The sequence below is a fragment of the Hoplias malabaricus genome, chromosome 2, assembly GCF_029633855.1.
Source record: "Hoplias malabaricus isolate fHopMal1 chromosome 2, fHopMal1.hap1, whole genome shotgun sequence".
Taxonomy (NCBI): Eukaryota; Metazoa; Chordata; class Actinopteri; order Characiformes; family Erythrinidae; genus Hoplias; species Hoplias malabaricus.
This window is the reverse complement of record NC_089801.1, coordinates 61,599,714-61,620,875: the sequence shown is the minus strand read 5'-3', so window position 1 is coordinate 61,620,875 and position 21,162 is coordinate 61,599,714. Positions and strand designations below refer to the sequence as shown.

General features: G+C 38.2%; 1 protein-coding gene and 1 pseudogene across 1 annotated transcript; one reads left to right on the top strand and one right to left on the bottom strand.

Annotated features, from left to right (window-relative positions):
• The first annotated feature begins 3,074 nt into the window (after nt 1-3,074).
• On the top strand, nt 3,075-3,579 carry LOC136677663 (ras-related protein Rab-11B pseudogene; annotated as a pseudogene).
• Nucleotides 3,580-8,401: 4,822 nt separating this feature from the next.
• Nucleotides 8,402-13,895, bottom strand: LOC136687211 (serine protease FAM111A-like). The gene is made up of 3 exons (XM_066661513.1): nt 13,850-13,895; nt 9,501-11,279; nt 8,402-9,362 (listed from the first exon to the last, which is right to left on the bottom strand). Exons 2-3 carry the CDS (start codon nt 11,277-11,279, stop codon nt 9,282-9,284), a joined length of 1,860 nt encoding a protein of 619 aa, XP_066517610.1. The 5' UTR covers nt 13,850-13,895; the 3' UTR covers nt 8,402-9,281.
• Between the last annotated feature and the right edge of the window lie 7,267 nt (nt 13,896-21,162).

Here is a 21,162-nt window from a genome sequence, read left to right as displayed (position 1 = left end):
CCTACCTGGAATCATTGGGCGCAAGGCGGGAATACACCCTGGAGGGGACGCCAGTCCTTCACAGGGCAACACAGACACACACACATTCACTCACACACACAGACACTTTCGAGTCGCCAATCCACCTGCAATATATATAATGTAATCTAATTACCATTCAGGCTCAATATTTATGAAGTATATGACTTGCTCTTTTATCACAAATATACGTATTTTACAAAGGTTGGTAAACTTAGACATACAGTAGTACAAACTTAGAAATAATCTGATTTGAATTAATAATTGATAATATATAAATATCAATTAAATAATCAATTTATTATTTGTCACAAATCTTTGAAAAAATACAGTTAAAACCTAACCTAGATCTTACTCTTCTCTGTTCCTTTTGCCACAGTCGCCAAGCTGTGAGATCACATGAGAATCAGGATCTGATTGGTCCTCTTGTGTGTTGACTGACTCACAGATAGAGCAAATAGAACTAAGTTATTTTGGAGGTAGAACATTTTTTTCCCTAGAGTCCAAACGTGCATAAACCTTAAACCTTAAAACTTAAAAACACTAAAATACAATAAACACTCTATGATCAGAAGAGATTTATGAGGTAGAACATTTTTTCCCCTAGATAATGAGTCCAAAGGTGCATAAACCTTAAAACTTAAAAAAACACTAAAATACAACAAACATTATATTCAGAAGAGATTTGAGGAGATTTTGTTCTAAAATTTCCAAAACTGTAGTTTAATAAATTATTTAAAAATGCAGACAAAATGAAACTAACATTCTCACCTGGTGTTGTGCTAAAACATGTTTTCATCAGATAAACAGCTTTCATCTCTGAGAGAGAGGAGGACATCAAACTCCATTCACTCACTTCAGATCAGACACTTCCACAGCTGTTTGTGTACATCAAACAATGGGTCTGAAAGGTTGTGGAGCTAGAAAGAAAAAGCATGTACTGAGAAATGGAAAAAGACAAGAGGAACAGAAATTGCCATTGTTTGTGGGTGATGCTGCAGGTTTAGTTGAACTGAATGGAAGCTGTGCTAAATACTAAGAGTAGACATGATTTTAAGATTTGTACATGAAACTGTGAAAAAAAATACACTGATGTGCAAATAATTTAAACCATATATTCAATGGAAAATAGTACAAAGATAATATTTCATATATTTAAACAGATAGATTTCAGTGTTCTTTTTTAAAAATTTACACATTTTAACTTTGATTCCAGCAACAATGGAATGCTATAAAATTTAGTTAATTGACAAAAGGTGCATGACATAACAGGGATTAAAAAGAGTGTCCCAGAGAGGTGAATCTTTCAGAAGTAAAAATGGGGAGTGGTGAAAGACTCCATGGGCAAATAGTGCAATAATTCAATATATTCAGTATAAAACCTAAAGTACATAACATCATTAAAAGTTTCATAGAATCTGGAGAAATCTCTAAATACGAAGGGACAAGGCCCAAACCAGTATTGCCATGTTCTTTGTGCCCTCAGACCACACTGCATTACAAACAGACACACTTCTGTAGTGGAAATCACTGCATAGTCTCAGAATTTTGCTGCCCGTTATATCGTTTTTGCATCGTCATTGAAATGTTTGAACAAAATGGACAGACGGCATCTCCAGCAAAGTGCTGTTGGAAAAGTAATGTGTGGCTGGTATTACTACACAATCTGAGTTTATCACTGTTATCACAGGGCGTGACAATACTGGACTTGTTGTGTGTAACGTGAGAATTCAGTGATATTTCTCATTGACAACAGTGAGGAATGTCCTCTGCCTTCATTGCTTCATTGCTCTGCATTCATGCTGCAAGGCCTTCTCTGCCGATGTCCTGCGTCCCATGCCAGATCAGGGCAAAAACTCTGAAACTGACAAACAAGGATCCGAATGTGAAAAAAACATATGAAACTAAAAATAAATTAATTTGAATCTGAAAACATAAAATCTGCAACTGAAAAATATAAAACTCCAAATATCAAAATATATAGGAAAGTGAAACATGAAACTAATTTTTTTTATTTAATTATTTATTCAAAAAAAATTCCACACTTGAATCAAAATTCTATTTAAACTGAAAATAATTCATCTACACTTATTTTAATATTGAATGCAGTGTTGTATTTTTATAGTATAAACTCAATATTTGAACTTTCAATTCAAGGTATTTTCTTTTAAATTACCAAATATTTTTTTCCCTAAATTACCTCCAGAGAGAGAGAGAGAGAGAGAGAGAGAGAGAGAGAGAGAAGCTGGATCAGAGTGGACTGCTTAACTAGACTCTGTACTGGGTGTCCATCTGTACTTTAGTGCACTGTAAATCACAAATGAATAATGATGTCCTCTAACGAAATGCTAAAACCAGTGTTTAGGTTGTGTGTGGTGTGTCTCTCTCCTGTATGCAACTAAACACACTCATTTTAAACAGGAACATCTTCACATTAGGATCAATTATTCTCAATTATTTAACAGCCTCAATCCATGTAGTATATGCTATCACATTAATGTCCTGTAAAGATCAAATTCAGTATTAAAATGTAGTGTATTCTTTGAGTTTTACATTCTGAATTTCAGTTCTTTTTCTGACTTCCTCTGCCCCCTCTCAGTGTGTGAGGAGCTGAGGCTGGTGATGCTGGGGATCACTGGTGTTGGAAAAAGTGCAATAGCCAACGCTATATTAGGATAAGTGGTTACAGATAATGGATGGATGGATGGAATAGTGAACTAAGCACTGATGAATATTTTCATAAAGTGTCAGTAAATAAAACTATGAGAAGAGGAGTTTTGAGCCAAGAGAAGCCTTCAGAAACTTTATGAGGGAGACAGAAGCTGAATGAAACATTAGATATTGTGGAAAAGATGGAAAATAAGCCAGGGGAACAGTTGGAGAAAATGTTCAAGAAGCCCACAGTGATTCAGGGGACATGGGATAAATTATCACTTGAAAGAAAGGCAGCATTTCAAAATAAACATCTGAAATCAGAAGGCTTGACTCTTCAACAGCGTTTTGATCATTATGATTATACTTTTAAAATAATCCTCTTGGGTGATTCTTGACATGACATGAAGGCCACCATTAATGTGGACATTGTTACTTGCAGTATCGAAATGGATGGAAGGACCATAAGAGCTGAGATATGGGACACAGCAGGAACAGAGCATTTTACAGCAATAAGAAAACCATATTATCGGGGTGCATTGGGGGCTCTTGTGGTGTATGACATCACTAAATACTCTACATATAACAATGTGAGGCATTGGCTAAATAACCTAAGAGAACATGCCGACAGTAACATTGTCATCATGTTAGTGAGCAACAGAAGTGACCTGAGGGAGCAGAGAGAAGTGCCTACTGACAAGTGTACAGAATCAAAACCTGTCTTTCATAGAGACATCAGCTTTGGACTCCACAAATGTTGAAGAGGCTTTCACAAATCTACTCACAGAAATCTGCCCAGTTGAATCACGAAGGCAGAATGCAGACAGGGCTATAAACATCAATGTGGTAAACCTCTGTGTGCCACTTTCTACCAATAGTGGAAGAAGAACCAAACCTAAGTTTTGCTAGAACATGTACACCCTAATACTCCCTCTTTCTATGCTGACTCTACCTCTGTTCATCCCCACTGTGCAACTGCTACTAGTTTGTCCCTTGTTTTTTTAGGTTGAAGTTCATTCCTGAATTTTCAGTTCTGCTCTACCTCCTGAAGCCCACTTACACATTGCCATATATCTGCTACCGTATTAAGGTTTAGAATCTTCAAAGCACCTACCCACCTACCCACTGTGGTCTGGTCCACTGATACATACAGCTCCAGTCAAAAGTCTTCTCATTAGTGATTGGTGGAATAGCGCTGTACATTGTATAGAGCTGTGTACCAGCCCCTACCTCTGCACAACCCACGTTACCATCTCAGACACATTAAGAAGGGAGCAGTTCTACAAATTAACTCTCAACGAGGCCACAGCTGTTCACTGAAAATTGCTCCAGGTGATGACACCACAAAGCTGACTGAGAGAACGCAGAAAGTGTGCAAAGCTGTCATCAAAGCAAAAGGGAGCTACTTTGAAAAATCTAAAGTATAAAACATATTCTAGTTTGTTTAAGACTTTTTTGTTTACTACATAATTCCATCTGTGTTCCTTCATAGTTTTAATGTCTTCCACATTCATTTACAACGTAGAAAAAAAAAAAATTAAACCATTAGATGAGGAGATGTGTCCAAATTTCGACTGGTGCTGTACATTCACAACATGTGAAAAATGGCCCAAAACAAAGGAAACCCTCCCTGAATGGATGTGTCCTAACTGTTGACTGGTACTGTTATAATACAGTAATAAAATACACATATAATACAGTAGCATCTGAGCTTTCAAATTATACCATTTAGCTGTGATCAAACAGAGTAAACTGAGTAAAACTGGGCACATGGCCAGAACATATGCTTCTGCATTCTGTCAGAGCCAGTTTAGACAGAGATACACGTCAGAGTATTATTACTGGAGTAGACAATATATTTTATTGTCAATACTCCTCTTTTAGAGTTAGCATGTGTCGGGCCTGTGGCTGACCCTACTGTTTGGCCACTGTCACCCACCAGGTGGCGACTCAGTGCTCTCTTAAGTAATCCAGGACAATCAGTAGCACCCGTCCCTGGCCTCGTTTGAGGAGAGCACTCTCACAGCTCTGGCCTCAGTATGGGTTCTGTTTTTAAGGGCGCTACACTGTACTAGCTGGCAATTTGGTAACACACTTTTTTATCCCTCATTACCCCTGGGTCTCTCTGTTCTATTTGTGCCCCTGGCTTTATCCTCACCCTGTCTCTAGGAGCGTGACTTACCTGGAGGTGTGTGATTGACATATTTTCCTTCTTGATACTGGAGGTGCCTAAGCCTGTAGACACCTGGTCTAGTTTCCACACTTACACAGGCACTACCCCAGTTACAGTTTGGATATGTTGTAAAAATGAAATTAAAAGTGCTTCTCAATGTTACAGAGAGAGGAATGTATTCAGACGCTTGAACCGGAGGGTAATTGAAGTGTCAGCAGTCTATTTTAAAAATAGGTGCAGGGTGATGTGAAACAGCCCAAACAACAATTACACAAAACAATTCATCCATAATCATTTTCGTGACTGCACTGGAACACCATTTTGGACAAAGGTCCAATGATCTTATCTCTACAGTTGGCTCATAATATCTCAGGAGTGTCTCTGGGACGACACTGAGGTCAGATGGAGGGGCAGTGGAGATTGTAGCTTGTGTGTCCTCTAGAGTTTGAGTGGAGATCTCAGTAAATATCTAAGATGGTGTTGTTAATATTAATATTATTACTGATCCACAGGGACAGAACTGAGGATTGTTCTGTTGGGGACGGCTGGATCAGGAAAGAGTTCAACAAAGAATATCATCTTGGTCTGAGAGATGTTTACAGAAGGCTTATCTCCTGCGTTTGTGGTCACACTGAACAGCAGGAAGATCTTTGGCTCTTACTACACCAGAGAGATGTACCACAACACTCAGCAGAGGCTTAAAGAAGAGGAAGAGAGAAGGAAAGAAGAGGAAGAGAAAAGGAAAGAAGAGGAAGAGAGAAAGAAAGTGGAAGATTCGGTGGAAGCTGATGAGATAAAGGAGGCAGATAAAGAGAAGCTGCATTTTCTGACGTGGATTATGACGTCACATACTAAGTTACATGTAATGCTGGGAATAAAACTGAATATTAAACCTTTTTTAGAACCTGAACACTCTGTTGGAGGAGCTGGTGATGGTGCCAGGGTTTACAGCAGTAATCATGACAGAAGGATGAACAGCCACAGTAATCACATGAGAAGAGCAAGTAGCAAAGAGATGTTATTTGTTTCTTTTAACAGCTCCTGTTGCAGGGCTCCGGTTTCAAAAACACACTTTGAAGGTGGACTGGCGACTCAAAAATGCCCATAGGTTTGAGTGTATGAATGAATCTGTGAGTGTGTGTCGCCCTGCAAAAAAAAGGCGCCCCCTCCAGGGTGTGCTCCCAATTTTTTGATCTCACAACGACCCTGAATTTTATAATAAAACCTTCACTCCTCTGACGTTTAACACCTGTCCACACCCCACCCCTCAGGACTAGACACCGGACCTGGGGGAGGGGAGGGGGGGTGGAGGAGCAGAGATATTTCTGTTGCTACTCCCTCTCTTTAGAATTCTCCCATAAACACATCTGAGACTGCACTGATCTGTCCGTGTTCAAACCACTTCCCAAAACTCACCTTCTCAGATCTGCTTTTATTGTCTGAGGTTTGGTCAGTTTTGTAAAGCTCAGTTTTCAGTTTTGCTCTTTACTGTGATTGTGTTGTTACTTTTTTATTAAATTGCATTTTATTGTAAATTTTCCTGTGAAATTTTGTTTCCAGTGATTGGCTTTTACATGCATATAAACAAAAGTTAATTTAAGCGCCCTGAAAACACTATATAAATTCAATTTATTGTTATTAATTATTCTTTTGTTGTTTATTATTTTAGTATATTATTTCATGTTCTCATATCTTGTATGGGAGCAAATTTTATGTCCTAAAACACTGTGAGTAAAGTATCTGTCATGAATGGTAAACCAGATGATTTATGATAAATAAATATATATATATATATAAGTATGTGCGATTTCCACAGGGTCTGGTCATGCAGAGAAAGCCTCTCAGACATCAGCTACAGTTAATTCAATACAATCAATGAAAATATATATTAATATATTAATAAGTCATTATTAACTCTCTCATTAAGACAAAACTGCAATGAAAATGTCACAGACAAAAATAATAAAGCCTTATACCAGGTATATTTTCTTTGGAGAAAACTCCAATTTTTCATTCACTCTCTAAAGCTCTGAAGTAAACTACATTTCTAGACCTTTTCTCTGCAGTGTTACCGTAGGGTTAACGTTATGGTGATGTCTAGGGGAAGTAAAATAGATTTTTCATGCTTTGTTGCCAGAAATTCATATTAAACATCAATATAATGTTACATATACTAAGTGCTAATTTATATTTAGTGCACATTGTATGAATAGCAAGGACTGTCTTTTTTAATTAAACTGTACAAATTTACCTTGAGACCAGCCTGGGAGATAAAAATGATGGACTTGTAGGGTCTGTTGGCTATGTTTGGTCTAGAGGTAAAATATATTACAGACATATATCAGTGTTTAACATTGTAGAAATATAAAATGAAACTTGTTAAAGTGAGTAAACAGTGTGTTTAATAATCCAGTGTTTATAAGAACTGAGCTTTCCGTACTTTCTCTGTTGGCTGGGGGCACAGGGTCCTGATGGTTATTACATTCCCCTCTCATTTTACATGTTCTCCCAGTGTGTGTCCTCCCACAGTCCAAGAACATGGAGGTTAGGTGAACTGTGAGTGTGGTGTGAGATATGGATGGTCACTATCCTGGGTGAACCGATGCAGTCCTCCAGGTGGATGAGTGTACACTGGTGGAGAGTACACTGTGCGCGTTTGGCTGTCATTACTACCCACCCACCGAATGTTATTTCTGAGTAAATTAGTGCATTGTAACTGCAGCATAAGCGGGTTCCATACATTCAAACATATACATGTGATGTTATTAAAGCTGTATATATTTGTTGTGTATTTATCTGTGCCTAGGATCACCATTGTTCCTCATCTCTTGTGTGTTTCTCCTGGTGATCAGTTCAGCTGTGAGATTTACTAAAGAGAGAGATTTACTGAGTGGATTGCCAGTGTATATTGTGACACGTGTGTAACAATGGCCAGTTCACCAGTGAGTGAAGGGAACGGTGATGAGTTCTAAAGTGAGCATTTGTAACAAAGCAGTATGGTACAGGGCATCAAGCTTTTGAGGGGTACTTTTGCCCACAGGCTGTAAACTGTATCACCGTGATCAAACAAAGGGAGTAGAGTCATCTGAATGAAGATGAGTTTAGCATCTAGGGTGAAGGAGGATCTATTTCTGTATAACAACCCAAGTTTAGCATTAACTTTTGTTTTTTAACTTTATGATGTGATAAAAGAATGATAATGAACCAGATGCCTAGGTATTTGCCTAGACACTAACACACCACCACGTCAGTGTCACAGCAGCGCTGAGAATGATCCAGCACCCAAATCATACCTGCTCTGTGGTGGCCCTGAGCATTGACGAACAGGGTCAAATGGGGCTATCAAAGTATGCAGAGCAACAGAAGGACTACCACCTGTTATTGTAGAACTACAAAGTGCTCCTGCATCATCAGTGGAGTAGAGATAAGGTGTCACATTAATGTCAAAGTGGAGGGTGCAAAACTCCAGGTGGAAAATACAAATCAATACAAAAGTTTTGTATGTGGGAGTATACCTTTTAATAATATTGTAGTAACTGATAATATCTGTGACAGACCACACACCAAAAGTTAAAAAAAGTTAAAACAAAAAGAAAGTACAATTTCATAACAACATTCTTTTTCAGAATCATAATCAGGAAACCAAATTAGAAGCATGAATTAGGGCTGGTCAACAAATAAATATCAATATATATCACAATATAAACTGTTTCAATAACAATGATATGATTTTAAACACATTTTCAATATTTTAATTCAGATTATTTACAGCATCTGTCACTGAGTGACCTTCATTACATGGTGCTGTCGTCAGTTCATTGCACTCAATTTTAAAGTTTAAAAATAATACATTTGACAAAGCCAATAGGTTTATATTTAAAAGTGATGTCATGTTTCTCCTTTGCTCTTGAAAGTTTTTCTGTGGTTTTATGTTCCTGTTGATATCGGAATTATATCGTATCGACCGAAATTTTGAAAATATATTGTGATATAAAATTTGGTGTATCGTCCAGCCCTAGGATGAATACAACTGAATACTTTTTTTTCCACATTATCTTCTTCACATAAACACCTACATATCATCCCACACCCAACGCCTTAAGAAAACACTGAAATCACTCAAATTTAAATTCAGAAGAAATAGAAAGAGATGAACAGCATGCATCCATTTTCAGGTTTTTCAGAAAGTAACAAAACTACTTCCTGGAGACAAGTATTTTCAGAAATATAAACACAGGCGTGTTCAGTTAACTATGATAATTTCCATGTCTGTCCCTCCTTATGATGCCCAATGCAGTCACTCTTAATCAGGCTCAAGACCTTCACAGAAATATATTATTATGTGAAAGAAATATGTTCTTAAGAAAAAAGAAATCTTAAAAATATATACAGCCTTTTAACCGCTGTGATGGTCTCAGTAGAGTCCCAGATCAGTGGATCAAGAGGGAAATCTATGCAGTGGTGGCGAGTTGTAGGTTTTAACTGGACTGCACTCCATCGGCTCTGGTTCTTCAAAGACCTTAAATAAAATATAAATAGATTGAAAAAATGAATGTCAAAGATTGTGTCATGGACTCACACTACAGCTCATAGTCAGAACTGATGAAGATTATTTTAAATTATTCAGAAAGACAGACTGTAAGCTGTGTTTACTCACTGGAATAACCATGTCATTCATCATCTTCAGCAGACCTTCCCAGTGACTCTTTTCTGCTTCTGAATAGATTTCCTTCAACAATTGTACATTTCTGTCAGGAACTGGCTGTGGTTTTGCCAATTCCTTAACACATTCCATTAGAAGTTCTTCTAAGTGGGGATTTTGTGTGGCTTCCTTGATGAACACAATCATCTCTTTTGGAGAATCTCTGGAATACATCTGGCCCATAATGTTCCAAATGACAGAATAGAGGGGGATTGCAAACCCAATGATATGGAACTGCTTTTCATTAGTGAAAAATCCACCAGTGTGCATGGCAATGAGTTTACAGTCTTCATCAAAGACAGGAGATCCAGAAGAGCCTTCATAGAAACAAGTGTTGTATGTTGCAATAAAGAAATTGACCCCTATGACCTCAGATTGTGAGTAACTAAGAGAACATTTCACACTGAATTGAAGAGCATTCCCTGTGTCTTGGCCAGTTGTTTGATGTGGGACTATGCAGGACACATCCTTTCTTTTCTCATCAGTCTCAGGGTGACCAATGATGCATATTCCACACTCTTTTTTATTGGAGGTGTACTCCTGGAGAAGTCTGGGTAATTTGGAAATGTCCACAGAATCGTCCTGGAGCTTCAGAAGTGCAAAGTCAATGAATCTTCCTCTGTTATCTTTGCCTTTAAAATAAGCAAAAACTTCTGAGCACAGTGGAAACTCCTTATCTAATGCTCTTCCACTTCTCAGGTCAAAATTAACAGTAGCTGAACTTGTTAGCTTTCTTGATTGGCTTACAAAACTTCCTTCAATTACATGTGCATTAGTCAGGATGAAACTATCAAAGAGCAGAAAGCCTGTACCCTGACTATCTCCAACCCTGATCCTACAGACAGATTTGCTCAGATCCACAAGTTTCTCTACTTTTAACATTTCTGAGAATGGTTGAATACTTTTTGCATAATTCTTCTGCATGGTTTTCGAAATGTCTCCAAAGTCCGGCATAATGATGGTTTCCTTTTGAAAATTTATATCTCCTGGCTTTTCATTAATTCCTGTCTTGTTTGTGTTTTCTGATGTATCTTTATCAGCCGTTGAAGGCATAGTGTGGGAGTCTGAAGCAGATGCTTTTTGTTTGTCAGTAGGTTTTCCTTTTTCTCCCAGCGGCAGACAGATTTCATAATTACGGCCCTGAAGACTTTTAACATTCTGATTGATCTCTATTGTTGTTTTGTTATTAGTGTCATGCAGTTCACATCCATCTTCTGATACACTCTCAGCAAAACGTCCATCTCTCCTCATGGCTGATGCAATTGTCTCATCGCTGTCTGCGTACACACAGAGGGTTTTGAACTGATTCCTAACTATTGCACTGCTGACCACTCGTTTAGTCTTAGTGTTTTTGCCTCCTTGAGAATTCACACTGAAGGTGATCCACTCTCCACTAGGTCTTTGTGTCTTTTGGAGATCCTCTGCATCCTCTGATTTCTGCTTCTTCACTTTGGATTGTAACATTTCTTCTTTCTCTTGCTTTTCTTTTGGAAAGGTGTATATGGTGAGTGTTTCTTTATCTCTGATTAGGCTACAGGGAAAATGTTCTGTAATGACACCATCAGTGGTGCTGTTTTCTCTTTCAATGACAAAGGGATGGTACCCCATGCTTTGCTTGAACTTATAACTTAATTCTAGTGACTGTAACACTGTTCCAGATGAGGTGCAGTTGACTTGAAAATCATGATCAGGCTTTCCATGGAACCGGAACTGAAAAGAATGTGAATGTGACATCTACAAAATACAGGAAAAATAAAAGAGACAGGACAATATTAAGCAGTCAGAATTTCAAAAAACATATTTGCACTTGGCTGTGCAATACACATTTTTATGCTGGAAACACAGAATAATATGATTATATTACACATATATTGCACATATTTCACATAACTGTGATTAGTGATCTTTGTGTGAGTTTCTGTCTAGCCCGGTTTTCTCAGCATGGTTAGCTAAATGTATTCGGGGGCCTCAGAACCAATCAGTTGGAGAGCTAAATGATGTAAGGTTCCTCTGATTGACTCCAACTCTGTGTTTCAAGTTCTGGTGTCTTTACATTTTTATAATTCTTATTTATTATACATTTAGTTAGCATGTTTGTTTCACAAATAAGCATGCTAACTAACTCTGTGAAATCAGAATGTGAAAACTGATGTGAGACCAGTAGAGGGGGGCATTGTAACCAAAAATTGTAGACACCTAATTAATTACTTGAGTCAGAGTAAACAGTGAAAAAGACTAAGCCCTTTGTTTAATAATCAGGACATCAAATAATACACCTGAGTATGCAAAAATATAAAACAGCAATGAGCATATTCAGAGCTGGAGAATATCCTAAAACAACATACAATAATAACTAAAACAATCATAAATTATACCTTTACACAGTAACATAAATTAAATTCAGCCACAATAATCTAATAACAAAACAGTGGGCTCAATAGGCAGAGATTACAAAGAATAATAAAAAGAAGAAGGCAGTCTGTACATAACACAGTTGTCTCTCCCACTGTACTATACTTCTGTTTGTTTTTCTGCAGGGAATTTGTGTGTGGTCATGTGATGGCTTGGCTCTGTTTGATTGGTCAAACATCACTAGTGGCTACATTTCATTGGTGAGACAAACACACTCACACATTCTGACACTCCTGAGTCTCCAATCCACCTACCAACATGTGTTTTTGGAGCGTAGGAGGAGACCAGAGCACCCGGAGGAAACCCACACGGACACCGGGAAAACACACCACACTCCTCACAGGCAGTCACGGGACTAGAACCCACAACCTAGAGCTGTGTCCTTAGAGCTGTGTGACTGCAATACTACCTGCTGTGCCACCGTGCCACCCAAGGCAAGGAAAAGCAAGTTTATTTATAAAGCACCTTTAATACACAGTGGCAATTCAAAGTGTTTCAAGACAAACATGCCTCATCCATGTAATATACACAAAACTCCAAACTAATCCAGTTCACTTGAACTATAGTTTTAATAAACTGCTCTGGATTCGGAAAGAAGATCAAAAATTTTACAAGGTGAGGGTCAAAATCCTACTAACATCACATAAAACAGGTTTAGGAGAAGTAAACTAAAGTGAGAGGAGGCTGTACAGTGCATGGATTAATACTCAGTGGGGATTACAGATAATATTTAAGCAAAAGGACACCAGAGTGAGTTTCTCATAACAGGATGACTGTGATGCAGTGCAAGAACGAGCCAACGGCGAGTACCATAGTCCATCTCAGCTGTGTTGATATTTCATGATAACACACTACTTTGAGTGTACTATTGCTTTTGTTCGGGTAATAAATAAAATATATTTTAAAAAGCTGTAAAAATAGCGCAAAAGGTTTATAAATTGGCAAATCCTTCCAGTAAATTATAGTTTCTCAACAAGTAGCTTGTTGTTACATCACAGTAACAAACTCTACTGCACTGTGAAATACAAAGATCGCTAATCTGCTGAATAAACTACCCCAGATAAACTTACTTCTGCCCAAAAGAGTCTTTATCTAGCTCAGTGTGCTCAGGTGAACTCAAGTTTCTGTATGTCCCCTTTTTAGTGTACTGGGGAGGTTACTTAGCAGTTTCAACCAGCCACACAGTGCATACATTTCAAATATAAGATATCATAAGATAAGATTTAATATTTATATTGAACCATGAGTACATGACTTAATTCTAGACATTTTGTGCTTGGTATTAAACCCACAGTTAAATGTTAGTGCACTATGTCAGTGATTTGACCTAGTGTCATGCAGTTAAAAGCTCCTCATAAACTCTAAAGAAAGGACCTTTACAGCAACTGAATTAATGATGGGTATTCCAGCTCTTTTTAGTGAGCTGGTTCTTTTGGCTTGGCTCACTAAAAAGAGATGGCTCTTTTGGCTCCCATCTGGCTCCTTAGATTTTTTGTTGCTTAAATGAATTTATTGCCAAATTATGTGCCAAATGAATTACTAGTGTAAAAACATACATTATATCATATGTTTATTATTTATATGGCTTTATTTACACACTCAACATAGCACTACAACAGAGCGCTACAAAAGTAAATTATGAAATACAAAAATAAAGACCCATCTCAATTAGACAAAAAGGTCCAATCTTTGATTGTGTATATTATTTGTAAATTTGTTCAATGAAACAACATTAAAAAGAGAAAAAAAATAAACAAAAAGAATAACTGAATGCTTCTCAAACAAAATGATTTATCAGTTTACAGCCATACAGCATCACACTTTCTCGCACACGTCAGCCCTGTAGAGATGATAGCACTTATATCAAAATATGAATGCACATTTTATCTCACCTTGAGCTGAAGATAAAGTAATGATTCTGGTATTTCTCTTCTCTTATCTTCTGCACAACTTGTATTTTCCAAGGCACTCAGGAAATTTTTATAGACTGCAGCTCTGCCAGGGTGGAGCTCAAATGACGTGATTTTTCCAGTTTCCAATGAAATGTGAGATGCACCCCCCTCAATACACACACACACTTTTTTAACAGAACGTGGGTGAGATTCAAATGAATGGAAAAGAAAGTAATAGCATAAAATAGAAATTTAAATTATTAAATTAAATAGCTGTGAAGTGCCAAGTAAAGGAACAGGAGGGCAGGAAAGCCTTTATTGTAGATAAAGACAGGTACAGGCAGCACAGCAACTGAAAGCTGCCTCCCCCTGTGTGGTTCTGACCTGGGTCAATGCTAGCTGACCAGTCCTGGTTGATCTGAGGAGCTACTGCGTTCATACACTTCAAGCAGATCAGTGATGTATTTCGGTCTGAGGCAGTTTGATTATTTATAAACAGATAATAGCACTTTAAAACCAATCCTGTGTTTAATCAGTAGCCAGTGCTGTGACCTGAGAACAGGAGTGATGTGCTCAGTTCTCTTTGTTCTAGTGAGCATTTTACCTGCTGCACTTTGAATAAGCTGCAGCTGCCTACCTGTGGAATTAGTAGGTCCATTAAAGGTACCATGGCAGTAGTCCAGCCTGCTGGAGATAGATGCCTTTTTCACAGCAACTGATGCAATATTCACACCTTTGCTAATGACCAATTCCATTGTTTGTGGGTCGGCCCTTTCACATGTTGTGACTCACCAATGCTATGAAATAAAAACACAGTGGTACTTGTTAGTTTTTTCCAAGACATTATCTATGTCGACATCAAAGTCTACTGAGATGACGTAATCAAAGTCAGTTGCAATGACTGTTAGCAACTCAGTAAATTCATCAAAGCATTCTATAGAGTATTTCCGTGGTCTATAAATAATAAATATTAGAATATGAGGCACCCCCTCCAGGGTGTATTCCTGCCTTGCACGCAATGATTCCAGGTAGGCTCTGGACCCACCGCGACCCTGAACTGCATAAGCGCTTACAGATAATGAATGAAAAAAAAAGGAATATGAGGTGCACCTATTAGCACAGTACTGAGATACTCAAAAGAGAGGAAGTCCCCAAATGCTGCATGTTAGTATTGAAATATACATTTTAAACAGGGTGGCTATTAACCACTCTACATACACTTTTAAAACTGTAGTTTGGGGAAGCAGATTCTAAGAGGACAGGAGCACTGTTGCTGTTTACTAGCCAGGTTTCAGTTAAAAATATAAAGTCTAAATCATGCTAAGTGATAACATCACTGACTACACATGATTTATCAACATTTATTTAATGTTGAGAAGAGCTAGTTTCAAAATAGGGAACCATTCTGATGCTGAAGGAGAGTTATCAGATTAGGCTGACGTATGGAGTGACTAAGTTGGCTTCTCTGTTCTATTCCAGTCAGAACAGGAGTTGGGAACATTTCAGCCACTTCAAGAGCCAACTTGTTCATGGAATATTCACCAGAGGTAACACATTCATGGCTGGAGCTTAGCTTTCAGTATGCCACAGCAGCTAACTTTGTTGTTCTTAGAACATTTGAGTAAGAGAAATGGTTCTGCTCTTGTGGTTGTGTGGTTGAAGAGTCCTGACAAATTCAGGGTGAGAGGAGTGAGCTGGTGGGAGAGGAGCTCCCCACTTTTTTGATGATACCAAGGCACTGGAATTTGTGATGTGGGAGAGTATAGTTCCAGCACACACCATGTCCTCAGTCTTTTCTGAGTAGACCATAAGCGGAGATGTGAGTGAAAGTGGTGGGATGTCACAGCTTTTATCTGAATGTGGAATTTGGGGCTGAGCTGTGTATACATTTTTGCAGTATATTTTCAAAGTCATTTTTCATGCATACAAGAAGTTAGTTCTGAGGGGAGAATTAAACAGGGTGAGTCTCGGGACACCCTTTTATTTCAGAAACAAAAGGGAAAATGACATATCTGAATAGCAAGTCCAATAAGAAGACCAGAAGTATCTCAGAAATTGATTTCCGCAATCAGATTTGCAATATCTCTTGTGGTTCAAAAGTTATCAACACAGAAATTGTTGTTTGTTACAGACTCGTTACATTTACATTACATTTACATCAATTAGCAGACGCTCTTATCCAGAATGACTTACAGAAGTGCTTAGAGTTAAAACAGAATATTTATCCTAGCTCGGTTCAAATCCAGTCTCCCCTTGAGCTCAGAAACTGTCAAAACAAGGGCCAGTGCTAATACCTAGAATGAACAAAAGAGTAATGCAGTACACAACATCTGTTCGGTGCTATACCTAGGAAGAATATAGTAAGTGCAATAAACAGTATCTAGTCAGTGCTCACACCTAGAAGATAACTGCAATATAGTCTGTTATGGTGCACACTTAGATTAGTGCGAACTTAAGTGGGTCACAAAGAGGTGGTTCTTCAGTCTGCATTTGAAGACCATAAGACGCTAGTCTTCCATGTGTCTTGAGTGATGGCAGATCAATTCGAGCTGTACTTGAAGCTCGAATGGTTCGAAGTGCAGTCTGACTCTGCGGGCAGCTACAGGAAGCCAATGAAAAAGCGCAGCAGTGGAGTGATATGGGTGAACTTTGGATTGAATACAAGCCAAGCAGCTGCATTCTGGATCAGCTGATCCAGGGGTCTGATGGCCCGCAGAGGAAGACAAGCCAGGAGTGAGTTGCAATAGTCAAGTCTTGAAATGACCAGAGACTGGACAAGCACCTGGGCAGCCTCCTGAGAAAGAAGGGGTTGGATCCGGCGGATGTTATACAGTAGAAATCTACTTCACCTTTGTTATTTTGGCTGTGTGCTTAGGGTCATTGTCTTGTTGGAAGGTGAACCTTCGGCCCAGTATGAGGTCCAGAGCACTCTGGAAGAGGTTTTCGTCCTGGATATCTCTGTACTGGGCCCCATTCATCGTTCCTTCAATTGCAACCAGTTGTTCTGTCCATGCAGCTGAAAAAACACCCCCATAGCATGATGCTGCCACCATCATGTTTCACTGTTGTGATTGTATTGGGCAGGTGATGAACAGTGCCTGGTTTTCTCCACACATACCGCTTGGAATCACCTGGGAATCACATGAGATTAAAGACATGTTCATCTGAAAATCTGTGGGGAGGAAGACCCAAAATAAGTGCATTAATTACTAAAACTAACACTCCAGATATTTGTAATAATTGTACCTTTTGTTTCTTTAGGATTGCTAGTTATGCATTCACTGAGCTCTTGTCCACTGGTGGCGCTGTTGAACTAAATACACGAAAACTCTCTGTTATGCTTCTGATGAAAGGATCAAAGAATCAGTGCTGTAAACTGAGAGAGAATTACAGAAAATGCTAATGCTTCTAATATTTGGAGTTATCATTTCAGATTATGGTAAAGATAAGGTTTAGGATTATACTTAGTTTTAGGTTTAGGTTTAGGGTTAGGGTTAAGATTAGGGTTAAGAGTAGAGCTAAGTGCTACTTAATGTTTACTTTTGTTTTTGTAAATTTAGGGACATTTTTAAATTTGATTTTTCATGTTGGGCTGTAAGAAAGTAACATTCAGCATCATTTAGATATTACATATTTTCTGAGTGTGAATTTCAGGCAAGAATTGCTTCTAGACGTCAGTGCAGGTCCTTCAGACACAGTTTCTGAAAGAACAATCCGCATGGAACAGCACAGCATGAACTTACCATATCGTTGCTCTCCAATTAAAAATATGTATCTCCATTTTTGTGGATTTTTTGTTTATTACACAATTTGAACCTTCACGTTGTGTGTAAATTACATGAAGAATGCAACAAAAGAAATGCTCCAAAATTACTCTGAATGAAGTCTTTTTACATTGATTTCCATTGAAAGTTAAGAAGGTTTTATCCTGCTCATATAAAGCTACAATTTTGGGAGATGCACATTTTTAATTGGACAATGAAAATATGGAGCAGGGCATCAGGCAAGAGGCCCTTCTCACAAAATCTGTCAGGGATCATGGGGCGGACTGACGGAGGTGGATGCACTCGCTAAAACACAACAAACTTTTAATTAAACAAAACAGAACCATACAAAACAGACTACAAAACGAAACAACGACAAATGAAATGAAACGGCAACATGAATCGACAACGTGGAAAAACAATGACGGGGAAACTACCGAGACAGACAGACTTGGTAAGATGACAGACTAGAAACAGTACAAAGGAGAAATGTCTGACAGGAGGAAGTGATACAAGGGGACTTAAATACTTGACACAAACGAGACACACCTGAGACAGATAAGGAGGACAGCGGACAAATGAAACACAGACGAGGAGGCGGAACAAAGGCGGGACTAGGGTAACAACTAACAGAGCCATGTGCTGAGAGCGAGCACATGGCCGGAAAAACAGACATGACAAGACGAGGGCGTGACAAAATTGCCCATTTACAGTAGGGGAAGAGACTGTTCATGACTGGAACCGTGTTCTCAGGTCAGATTAATCCTGTTTCCACCTATATGTAAATGATGCTAGGCGTCATGTTCATCATAGACTTCCGGCAGCCTTCAATGAGGACTGTGTGCAAGGTGTGGTTCAATCTGGAGGAGGCTCTGCGAGTTCTGGGGCTGTTTAATTTGTACTGAAATAGGTCTTTGTCTGAGGTGAGAGTAAAACTGAACCATAGTGCCTACACTGAGCTGGACAACACTGTATTAATGTTACCAAGGAATATAACGTTCCTATCCCTATATACCCAGATGTCCTTTGTCATGTTCACAGGGCTGCAGTTGTGACTGCTTGGCTTGATGAACATTTAGGACCATTCACACATCTGGACCAGCCTGCAATATCCCTAGATATGAATCATCTTATTAGATATGAAACATCAAATTAAAGCACATGCTGATCAAGTTCACCATGAAACCAGTCTGAACGATAAACTTTGTGTGACTTTGATAAAATGAAGGTAAATGTGTTAAAGACAAACATGTCTAGGTTTTACAATTTAGAAAACATTAAATTAAACCTGTTCAAGTGGGTAATCAGTTATTTTAATGATCCAGTGTTTATAAGGAATAAGATAAGTGTACTTTCTCTGTTAAACAGCACACCATGATTCATGGATATCCAGGTTAAACCATATACACTGCATGATTTAAGCCTGATTTGAACCCTTTAAAGCCAAACGTATTAAATATGATGCATAATTTTTGGAGGTGGCTCTTTCATCTTCTAATGAAGAGAAATACCAAAACAAACTTCCATCCTTTTGGGGCAAGTGTTCTGAGTCCTCTACTGAACTGTGAATGAAGTGGAAGCACTTCTATGCATTTACCACACCATTACAAAATTGTTGATATCATCAGGAGAAAATCTCAAGACTCTTTTGCTAAACTGAAACACTTCCAGGTGTGATCTGAATGATGTTACTTGTAGTAAAACTGAGCATTTTTGTTTCTTAGATGTAGTGTATTCTACCTGTCAAATGCTCATTAATTATAATTAATATTCAGAAACATTTTCAAAATGTTTTCCAAAAGCCTTTGTGTATGAAAAGTGTTGGCTCAGTTGTCGACATAGATTTTGTGACAGATTCAGATGAAGAAGATGATGATACAGAGGAGTAGTGGGAGGTCTGGTGAATGACCTCATACTTCGAGCCAAGGTTCATACAGTAACAGAAACAACTGTCGTTCCTCTAAATATGGAAACATGAATCTGCAGATCAACAAAGAAGAGCCTTTGTGGTTTTGGTGTTTTTATGACCACAGGTATATGAAATGTAAAAAGGTCAGACAGAAGAACATGGGTCATGGGTCAGGGACCTCTGGAGCAGTGTTTCCCATTGGCTCAGTGTTATGTTTTCCTGATAAGTTCTGAAGAACAATAATTTGATATTCATTGAAATCAGTCAGAATTAAGAAAAATTGTAAATAATCTGAAGAACAGTTTTAATGCATTGAACTAAATGAAAGACCAATTCAAGAAAAAATATTTTGGTAAATGCCTAAATATGATGCATTGAAAATGTATATGATCCAAAATTTAAAAATGAACTACATTGAAATTTTTAGTTAAAGGGCCACATAATATGTGATGTTTTTCAATCAGTTTTATTGTATCATTATATTATGTGTTAGGCTTTAAAGGGTTAAGCCCAATTTAGTAGTCTCTAACTAAACCATAGGATCAGATCAGGTACAATCAGCTCTGTGGGTCACTGTTTGACATGTGTGAGGGGGAAGTGATGTCCAATCAACTCCTCAAACCAGTAAATTATGGGATGTAAGCGTAATTTCCAAATGGTCAGAGACTGTGGTTTTTGTTCTTTCAGTTTTAACGTATATCAATATGTTTCACTGACCTTGCCAGCTCACAAACAGCTCTCTGTGTCATAAACCCAACAACAACACACAAAACAGGTTGAAAAAGATGCAGAGTGCTATACTATGTGGCTAAGAGTTTGTCTGAAATCTGCTCACTCAACATTTCTAATGGAATCAGGGAGAGGACTTCAGTCCCACAGAGCTACACTACACTAAATGGAGAGCTAGCGACAAAAACATCTGTTTAGAGTCACTTCAGCCATGGATGTTGAGGGAGGACACTGCCTCTCATTTCTCCTGCAAGTCCAGGGGATCAAATCAGCAACCATCCGATCCCAGTCCCACAACTGTCTAAACTGCCATCTACATGTGGTTCAAACGTGCAGGGTGAATTGTGTTCCATGTTTTTGATATTTGAAAATGAGTCAGCAGTATTTACAAGAACAGTGTGGATTTCCAGGAAAAGGTCTTGTTAGTTTCAGTTTCAGAATGCTGAGTCACAGGAGGAGGATCCAGACTCTGAGCTGAGGACACAGCTCTGCACAGTGTGTACTTTATCAAACATTTCTGTATTATTTCTGTTTCAAATTCATGGATTATTACAACATCTTTAATTGTGCATTTGATGTTTAAATCAGGTTTAACTGAAAAAAATGTGAATGTAATTTTCTTAATAAGCATTCCTAATTATAATCATACATAGGATAAGATGTAAATCCTTTAGATCTTTACATAGGGCCCACCCCACTATTCCTACCTGGAGCCACAATTATAAATACTACACCTGAACCCTAATGTTGCAACTACCTACATCTAGCAACACTTAAATAGAATAATATCCTTAACAACTATGGATACTCATTAAGCCCATCACATGAGTACCCAGACCACCCACTGTATCACAAACTCTTCACAGGGGTCATCAGGTAGGCACTTCCCCTTGTCTGTTTTTCACTGAATT

Excerpts from the sequence above, each read along its gene's own strand:
- LOC136687211 (XM_066661513.1), bottom strand. The coding sequence starts at position 11,279 with ATGTCACATTCACATTCTTTTCAGTTCCGGTTCCATGGAAAGCCTGAT. Across the intron at positions 9,363-9,500 it reads TGAATGACATGGTTATTCCA|GTCTTTGAAGAACCAGAGCC; the intron begins GTGAGTAAACAC and ends ATTTTATTTAAG.